The 10,000-nt window shown below is 43.8% G+C and overlaps 1 protein-coding gene across 1 annotated transcript in view; it reads left to right on the top strand.

Moving 5' to 3' along the window:
* inppl1a (inositol polyphosphate phosphatase-like 1a) overlaps window positions 1–10,000 on the top strand; it is a 64,958-nt gene that overhangs the window by 23,129 nt on the left and 31,829 nt on the right. Inside the window, exons 2-4 of the mRNA XM_037546710.1 lie at window positions 6,606–6,669; window positions 8,054–8,195; window positions 9,395–9,479. Coding sequence (XP_037402607.1) covers window positions 6,606–6,669; window positions 8,054–8,195; window positions 9,395–9,479 — 291 coding nt within the window. The remainder of the gene's footprint in view (window positions 1–6,605; window positions 6,670–8,053; window positions 8,196–9,394; window positions 9,480–10,000) is intronic.

Here is a 10,000-nt window from a genome sequence, read left to right as displayed (position 1 = left end):
ATGAAGTCGGAGACTATAGACCTGATGGGCAGCCACTGTCTTTCTCTTCGTTAGCCGCGATTTATTAACGTGCTCTCAGCGGAGTCACTGAGGTCTAATGTGGGGCTTAGCCAAGCTGAATTATTACCCCCAGAAAGTGCTGAGTGTTCATCAGTGCTGCCGCGTTGGCCTCATTAGCATGACGCTGCAAAAAGACCACAGTGTATTGCCTTCCCTGTACAGGCAGTGCTTGTTGCATCACACATGAGCATCCCTAATCATAACTGAACTAGTGATCTGCAGAGGAAACGCATGCAGACCACAGATATCTCTGTTCCGTTCTCATGAGATGAACTAACTTTTAGATGGGTTAGGCTTTCACTGTGGTCCCAACTTGGGTGCACAAAGGAAATGCAGTTTCAACTGTGTTCATTTAAGACTGTTGTGGGTTTAGGTGAAGTTCCTTAAAGGCTGCTAAATTCTTTCAAGGCAGTTATGGTTTCTTTTTTTAATGCTGTTGTATTTTTGGTAAAGTTTTCCTTTAAGGCTTGGTTGTGACTGAATTGTTATGGTTCTGAATGATGGGTTGCTTAAGGCTGTTAGGGTTTGGAGTGAATTATTCCTCTTGGGCTACAATAACCCAGCGTATTCTTTAGGCAGATTTCCTTTTATGGTGGATATCTGTTCATAAACTCTACCAGAAAATTGAATATCAAAATTAGTCAACATGCACATCCCTAAGATTGTTATGGCTTTGGATGAAGTGTCCCTGAAGAGTAGTTATAATTTTAGATCGTGTTCATTTAAGATCAGTGTTGTTTTAGATGAAGTGTTCCTTTAAGGCTAGTGTGGTTGTAGGTGAAGTATGTCCTTTAGGCTGTTTGTAGTTTTGTGAAGTATTCCTTTAATGTTCTAATGGATCTGGATGAAGCATTTCTGTAAGGCTTTTATGGATTGGTAGATGTTTTCCTTTAAGGCTGTTATGATTTTTGATGAAGTGTTCCTTTAAGGCTGTTAATGCTTTGGACAAAGTGCTCCTTTAAGGCTGTTAATGCTTTGGACAAAGTGTTCCTTTAAGGCTGTTAATGCTTTGGACAAAGTGTTCCTTTAAGGCTGTTAATGCTTTGGACAAAGTGGTCCTTTAAGGCTGTTAATGCTTTGGACAAAATGGTCCTTTAAGGCTGTTAAGGCTTTGGACAAAGCGGTCCTTTAAGGCTGTTAAGGCTTTGGACAAAGCGGTCCTTTAAGGCTGTTAAGGCTTTGGACAAAGTGGTCCTTTAAGGCTGTTAAGGCTTTGGACAAAGTGGTCCTTTAAGGCTGTTAAGGCTTTGGACAAAGTGGTCCTTTAAGGCTGTTAAGGCTTTGGACAAAGTGGTCCTTTAAGGCTGTTAAGGCTTTGGACAAAGTGGTCTTTTAAGGCTGTTATGGTTATGGACAAAGTGGTCCTTTAAGGCTGTTATGGTTATGGACAAAGTGGTCCTTTAAGGCTGTTAATGCTTTGGACAAAGTGGTCCTTTAAGGCTGTTATAGCTTTGGACAAAGTGTTTCTTTAAGGCTGTTAAGGCTTTGGACAAAGTGGTCCTTTAAGGCTGTTATGGTTATGGACAAAGTGTTCCTTTAAGGCTGTTATGGTTATGGACAAAGTGTTCCTTTAAGGCTGTTAATGCTTTGGACAAAGTGGTCCTTTAAGGCTGTTAATGCTTTGGACAAAGTGGTCCTTTAAGGCTGTTATGGCTTTGGACAAAGTGGTCCTTTAAGGCTGTTAAGGCTTTGGACAAAGTGGTCCTTTAAGGCTGTTAAGGCTTTGGACAAAGTGGTCCTTTAAGGCTGTTAAGGCTTTGGACAAAGTGGTCCTTTAAGGCTGTTAAGGCTTTGGATAAAGTGGTCCTTTAAGGCTGTTAAGGCTTTGGACAAAGTGGTCCTTTAAGGCTGTTATGGCTTTGGACAAAGTGGTCCTTTAAGGCTGTTATGGTTTTAGATGAAATGTTCCTTTAAGGCTGTTAATGCTTTGGACAAAGTGGTCCTTTAAGGCTGTTAATGCTTTGGACAAAGTGGTCCTTTAAGGCTGTTAATGCTTTGGACAAAGTGGTCCTTTTAAGGCTGTTATGGCTTTGGACAAAGTGGTCCTTTAAGGCTGTTAAGGCTTTGGACAAAGTGGTCCTTTAAGGCTGTTATGGTTTTAGATGAAATGTTCCTTTAAGGCTGTTAATGCTTTGGACAGTGTTCCTTTAAGGCTGTTAATGCTTTGGACAAAGTGTTCCTTTAAGGCTGTTAAGGCTTTGGACAAAGTGTTCCTTTAAGGATGTTAAGGCTTTGGACAAAGTGTTCCTTTAAGGATGTTAAGGCTTTGGACAAAGTGCTCCTTTAAGGCTGTTAAGGCTTTGGACAAAGTGCTCCTTTAAGGCTGTTAATGCTTTGGACAAAGTGTTCCTTTAAGGCTGTTATGGTTATGGACAGAGTGTTCCTTTAAGGCTGTTATGGTTATGGACAAAGTGTTCCTTTAAGGCTGTTTGTGTTTTTATTGGCTGTTGTCATTTTCCAGGCTGAAATATTCATTTAAGGCTGCTCTGTTCTGTTTTATGAGCTCCTGATTCTCACCAGCGCTGGCTGCTTTAGTTGTCATAGTGACGTGCCCTGATTAATTATGGCCCAGAGGGCAGTTGGAGATGGGATGTGTGTGTTTGCATGTGCACTGACATGCTGTGCATCAGTTTTGGGGTTAAATACCAAACCAGCATGAATTAAACGATATATTACAGCTACCGTGTACATTTAATCACTATCTGGATCATAAAAAAGGCATAATTACAGAGAAGCTGTGAACAAACACTGACGTAGGGCAACAAGTAGAACATTTTATTTTGGTTTAAATAATTTGAAAAATATTTGACCCAGACTGATATTTTACACAAGCAAGCTGCACGTCTCGCACGTTACACATGAAAATGAGACTCCGTTTCCAGCTCCTGCCGTTTGTGAACAATCCATCCTTGTTAGCGGCACAGATGATGTCAATCTGCCCCCCAGGCAAGTTTAACAGACGGAAGGACTAGTTGTAGCAGTCGCTGAAAAATGTTGTAAATCTATGGAAAACGCAGTTTATTCAGTACAGTTCTGTTATTTGAACCAGGTTGTTTAGGGGTGCCAGTACATTTTGCCCTGTGTGTTTCTGAATATGCTGGATGAACTCTTGCAGGAATGATTTCTGTCAGATAAATGGTGAATAATTTCTCCTAATATTTGTGAGAAACATTTGAGTCATTATGTTTGTTGGTTATTTTATCTGATTGTTTTTGTCTTTAGGGCAGCCAGTGAATCTAGATTTGGCTGTAAATAGAAATTATCCTGTAATATATAAACTAGTTCTGCAGGTCTCCGTGAGGTCGTGGTCATTTATTTATCAAATCTGGTGGTTTAGCAGGCTTTCCATTAACAGACTGGCTGTTGAGGACATTAGAGCTCAGAATGGCGCACGCACACGCGCGCACACACACTCACACGCGCACACACACACACTATACACGCACGCAAGCACGCACGCTCACACTCACACACACACACACACACACACACTATACACGCACGCAAACACACAAGCGCACACGCTCACACACACACACTATAATCGCACACACACACACTATACACGCACGCAAACACACGCTCACACACACACACACACTATACATGCACGCAAGCACACACACACTATACATGCACGCAAGCACACACGTGCACACACACACACACTATACACGCACGCAAACACACAAGCGCACACGCTCACACACACACACTATAATCGCACACACACACACTATACACGCACGCAAACACACGCTCACACACACACACACTATACATGCACGCAAGCACACACACACTATACATGCACGCAAGCACACACGTGCACACACACACACACACACACACACACACACACTATACACGCACGCAAGCACACACGCTCACGCCCGCTCACATACGCTCACACACACACTGCACACACGCACACATGCTCATGCACGCTCACACACACACTATAGAAACACTGCGCGCACATGCTCACGCACGCACACACACGCTCACGCATGCTCACACACACGCACGCACACAGACACATGCTGGCACGCTCACACACACACTATACAAACACTCATGGATGCGCACACACACAGACAGATGCTGCCATTTGGTAGTCAAAGCTCTGCTTGTGTGTATCTGTCAGAGAGAGAGAGAGAGAGAGAGAGAGACAGACAGAGAGAGAGAGAGAGACAGACAGACAGAGACAGAGAGACATCATAACCAGACTGATTTCAGACTTTGATTGACATGAACAGGTTCATCCACACAGATGCTGCTGCTTCTCTCTCTTGCACATGCAGGACTGTGCGAAAGTCAGAGTCCCCCTTCCTCTGTTTGTTTTCCAGTCAAACCAGCCATTATGTAGAACTCATTCATTTTTCAGGAGGTGTTTCTGTGGAAATTAGATATGATAACCATTTGCATAAAGACAGGAGAAGGAAAATAACTGAAAAACAGGAGTTTCCAAAACTGGAGATGAAAATCTGATTAAAAGCTCCAGAGAAAATGTGGCTCATAACAACCACCTGGAAGAGCTGGTTAACCCCAAAACTGCCCCCATTCAGATAAACAGCACTGAAAGCTGTGATCTCAGAGAGAGAGGAGAAAATCAAGCTGCTTCAGATCTGAGAACATCCACAGGTGTTTCTGTCCATCCTTCCACTGTGAGAAGACCACTCAGCGCTGTGGGTCTGAAAGGACGTGTAGCTCATCAAGAAGAACCTCACTGAGAAAGGGAAATAAAAAAGAACATTTAGCTAGAAAACTGAAGCTGGATGTCTGAGATGTGGTCATTGTGTGGACTGATTAGTCCAAGTTTGTAATTAAGGTTGTTTGCACTGTGATGAACAAGAAAAACAACCAACTAACTGAACTTTAGAGGTGTGAAAAAAATGCCTGTGCAGATTTCTTTGAAGACCTGAAAGCAGGCCTGCCGAAAAGTGAGACAAAGGGTTGGACACAATAAATACTTAAAAATAGACGTTTATTTAAGGTTGGTTGGTCCATTCATCATGAAATGTGCACACAATATGAAAAGAGCAGCTGGTGTTTTAAAACACACTAACCATCAAAGTCTTTCTTTTTTCTTTGTTTAAAGGCGAAAGGGAAGATTTGAGTGTCAGTGTGGAATTCAGACTTCACTAGAAGTGTATTGTGGTTTTTCAGCATTTGCTGATGCCACGCCTGATACCATACCGAGTAACCTGCTTACAGTTAAGTAGTTGTCAGTGTAAACGAGTGCAGTCTTAGCAGTTAAGTAGGTAAAGTCTAGCTGATTTTAAATGAGGTGCATTAGCTCGCTGTGCTACATTAGTCACATTGAATAGAGTAGAGAAGGGTGGGTTTTGTTCCACGTGAGAAAAGCACTTCTGTGCTGTAAGTAAAGTATGTTTCATAGTTTTGATCACGATTCCTCATCAGTTTCTTTCAACAGCACTGTAGCTCAGTGACAGCAGGAGTCACGTCTGAGGCTGATGTGAGGAGCTCACTAGCGGAGTTTTACGTCTTGGTGGAGTCTTGATTTGCTGTTTGAGCTGTAGTTGAATGTCCTCTAAAGCCGGACATACACTGTGTGATTTATGATGTGACTTACACGGTTTGAATAGACATCATGTGTGGATAAAGCCTGGGATTGATATGCTCACACTGTATGACAACACGAATATGGTTGTACATGGGTAGGACAGTACAGTCTCCTACAGCCAGTTTCACGAAGAGAATTTTAAAAATCACCATATTAAAGTTTATACCCCACAACTCTATTCGGACAAACAGAGTAAAGTCAGCATAAACAGACAGACTTGGGTACTTTTTCCCCTCTGTTTTGTTAGCCTACAAGTCTCCACCCATACTGGGGAAGTGGGTGTGATTCTGAGTGTGCGTGTGCTTAACATTCCGTGGTGAATTCCTGACGGGAATCTGCCAAGACGGAACATTTCAAGTGAATGATGACGTAATATCCGACTGTCTCAACATCAGACACCTCGGCTTAAGCCACGTGATATCAGGTGGTATCAGATGTTGGTATCAGTGAATTTTTGTCAGTGCGAGTAAAAGAGGACGGCATCAGGTCCAATACCAGACACCCGTATCTGTATCAGTGCATCACTAATTTTAAACTGGTTATGTACATAATATGAGAAGAATTGATTTTTTTTTTTTCTCTCTCTCTCTCTTCCTCTCCATCTCTCTCTCTCTCTTCCTCTCCATCTCTCTCTCTCTCTCTTCCTCTCCATCTCTCTCTCTCTTCCTCTCTCTCTTCCTCTCTCTCTCCCTCTCTTCCTCTCCATCTCTCTCTCTCTCTCTCTCTCTCTCTCCCTCTCTCCCTCTTCCTCTCCATCTGTCTCTCTCTCTCTCCCTCTCTCTCTTCCTCTCCATCTGTCTCTCTCTCTCCCTCTCTCTCTCCCTCTCTCTCTTCCTCTCCATCTCTCTCCCTCCCTCCCTCTCTCTCTCTCTCTCTCCCCCTCTCTTCCTGTCCCTCTCTCTCTCTCTCTCTCTCTCTCTCTCTCTCTCTCTCTCTCTCTCTCTCCCTCTCTCTGTAGATTTCAGAAGCATGTTCATACGTACAGGATTCTACCAGATGAGGAGAATTTTCTGGCAGTGCAGGTAATTCTGTGTGTGTTTGTGTTTGTGCGTTTGTTTTTATAGACAGACAGGAGACTCTTTGTTCTTTGCACTGAACAGCTGGTAGTACTGATCCCTCCACCACATATCCATAACACACACGCATGCGCGCACACACACAAAGCCCTATATACATAACTGACACACTCACACTCAGCCCTATATCCCTAACTCACACACACACACTCACACTCAGCCCTATATCCCTAACTCACACACTCTCTCACACAAATACACACACAAAGCCCTATATACATAACTCAGACACATACACACACACACGCACACTCACACTCAGCCCTATATCCCTAACTCACACACACACACTCACACTCAGCCCTATATCCCTAACTCACACACTCTCTCACACAAATACACACACAAAGCCCTATATACATAACTCAGACACATACACACACACACGCACACTCACACTCAGCCCTATATCCCTAACTCACACACTCACACTCAGCCCTATATCCCTAACTCACACACTCTCTCACACAAATACACACACAAAGCCCTATATACATAACTACATACACACACACACACACCCACACACACGCGCATGCGCACTCGCACTTAGCCCTATATCCCTAACTCAAACACACTCTCTCTCTCTCACACACACACACACACACACACACAGCCCTATATACATAACTCAGACACACTCTCACACACACTCACACTCAGCCCTATATCCCTAATTCACACACACACACTCTCTCTCTCACTCACTCTCTCAATCTCTTTATCAGATTTCTCAGATTTCTAGATTTGAGTGTGCTGTTTACATGACCATTTGAATCATCGGATAACTGCAGAAATCTGATTATGATCAGATTATTGAGTGCATGTAAACACACTCAGTCAGTGAACCTACTGGTCTTCTTTGGGGACCATTTTGCGCTATGGTGCTCTAAACGTATCCCTCCATCACTGGTTTGTGAAGAATAGATTTTAAACCAAAAGCTTATCAAAGCTATCATAAATCAAAGTCTCAGACACCAGGCAGTGTATTCAGAACTATTATATGGAATATCTTTCTGAGAGGAGCATTTAGAGGCATTAAACTCTTCAGACGTCTGGTTCTCTACCTTGAGCTTCTCTAGAAGGAAGTTTTTCACATCAAACCACTCTGACTTTGTCAACATCATATCCAATTATTCATGCTGAGATTTTGAAACATTAGGGGGAAATTTAAAGGAAAAACATTAGAGATTCTCTGATTTAAGGTTACAGCATTCTAGTTGCTTTGTTTGCTCCCAGAACTGTCAGTGCAGAACCTTATTGGTTCCAGACTGTCTTGTATGCCATGTGCTCGCCTTCAGGTTTGTCTGATGTGTCTGTGTGTGGGTAGACCTCTCAGGGTGTGCAGCCAAAGAGGTTTAAGACTCTTCCAGAGCTGATCCAGCTGTACCTTCAGCCCAACCAGGGGCTGGTCACCACTCTGCTGCTGCCTGTGGAGAGAGAGGAGAGTGCCGAGGAGAGAGACTACTCCGGTAAGAACACGTTCTCTCGAGATCTGCCCTGGTGTGATATTGAATCTAGGACTCTCCTGAGTACCTTTTCTGGACCCCGGTGCTTCGGTCGTAATTAACAGCGAATACTGAGGGGACTGAGCAGTCGTTTAGAAAGTCCACATCCCACTCCGTTCACAGCACGTCCACGGGTTCATCAGAGTCTCCGGCCCTCACAGTGTGGCTTCGCTCCATCATCCAGACCCACTGGCCTTGCTTAGCAGCAGACTAGAGGGTAATAGCACAAGTTAACCAGCAGTTCATGGAGGTGGTCTCACTAGAGGTACAAAGGCCCTAGGAAGGGTCCAGTAGAGCAGTTCACTGTTTGTCTAGCATTAGCATGCAGGATGTCAGGCACCCGAAATGAGATGGTGCATACCTCCACATTTGAACAGTGCAATTAAAAATAAATTAATATAATATAATATAATATATATATAATATATATGTGTATTTGACTTTTATTTCACTGGGAGTCGTGGCTGCCAGATGTCTCAATGTTAAAGTCCAGGCAAACCCAGTATTACACAACAGAAAGTAAGAGTTTACTGTAAATGAACAACATTCAGTGCCAAAGCTCTTCTGTGATGGTCTTCGGTGTTCCTACTGGTGCTGGCACCATGCCAACGTTCAAGTGCTTGTGTAATTTTGCACGCTAACAGAGATGGACCTCAGTGTTTTATAGAGCTTTACTGGGTTACTAAGCATTTAAGTTGGACAGAAGATACAAAGATAAACTGATATTTAGTGTATCTGTAACACCCAACAGTTTAACCCGACCGAAACACCCGAGTCCACAAATTTCTGTCTGAACCCGACCGCTAAGATTTTAGCCAGGACACCAGGACCCACGACAGACAGGGCTGTCAAATAGACCGATGGATACACGGACCAGACGGACCAGACGGACCAGACGGACCAGACGGACCAGACGGACCAGACGGACCAGACGGACAGACAGACGGACAGACAGACAGACAGACAGACAGAATAATGAATGCTGAAGCTGCCGGCTGTGTGTTGGCCGGTTCTGTCTGGGCAGTTCTAGTGGGTTATATAAAATGAGTTGGGGCTGTTTTCGGTTCTGTAAAACCACACAGAGCTTAAAAGTGAACTTTAAGGGAACAGCAATAAAAATAAAACACAGGCCTGTTAAACTGTGTGAATTGTGTTTGTTACAGATGGAGAGGATGATAAACCCCCCCTTCCCCCTCGTACCGGCTCTGGTGGCCTCTCCCTCCCCAGTGCAGACACGCCTCCTGAAAGGTAAGCCCCTCCCGTTCCATCCACCTGTTGGTCTGATTTCAAAGACCGAATGTTCACAGCTCAGTTCTGCCCTTTTCTTGTGCTCCGATCTGGACGCAGGGGTGAACGAGGCCTTTGTGTTGGTCAGAGTTAAGGTAGAGAGTGATCGTGGGGAAGCGCCGTCTGGTTTATCTGCTGCTCTTTATGTTAGACGTTAGGTGCACAGTCTGTTACATCAGCAGTTCAGTGAACTACGCGTGAGTATAAATTCCAGGACTAAACCCTGGACCGTAATGAAGACCTCAGGTTTAGACTTTAGGTTCCAGATCTACTGGCAGGCGCTCAATGTTTTAACTGATATGTTGTTTGATGGCAGCTGTGACGTGTGGAGTGTGTTGACATTTTTATTCGTTTTATTTTTTCCACATTTGTTTATTTTACTGTTTTGCTGTTTGACCTTTGTTTTCTGTTCTCAGTTCTCAGCGTTGCCGCCCTTCTTGTGCCACACTCTGACACTCTGACCTCTAAAGGGCACCTAAAAA

The sequence above is a fragment of the Pygocentrus nattereri genome, chromosome 17, assembly GCF_015220715.1.
Source record: "Pygocentrus nattereri isolate fPygNat1 chromosome 17, fPygNat1.pri, whole genome shotgun sequence".
NCBI classification, from domain to species: domain Eukaryota; kingdom Metazoa; phylum Chordata; class Actinopteri; order Characiformes; family Serrasalmidae; genus Pygocentrus; species Pygocentrus nattereri.
Note: the sequence above shows the minus strand (reverse complement) of the source record. Positions and strands in the feature narration are given on the sequence as shown.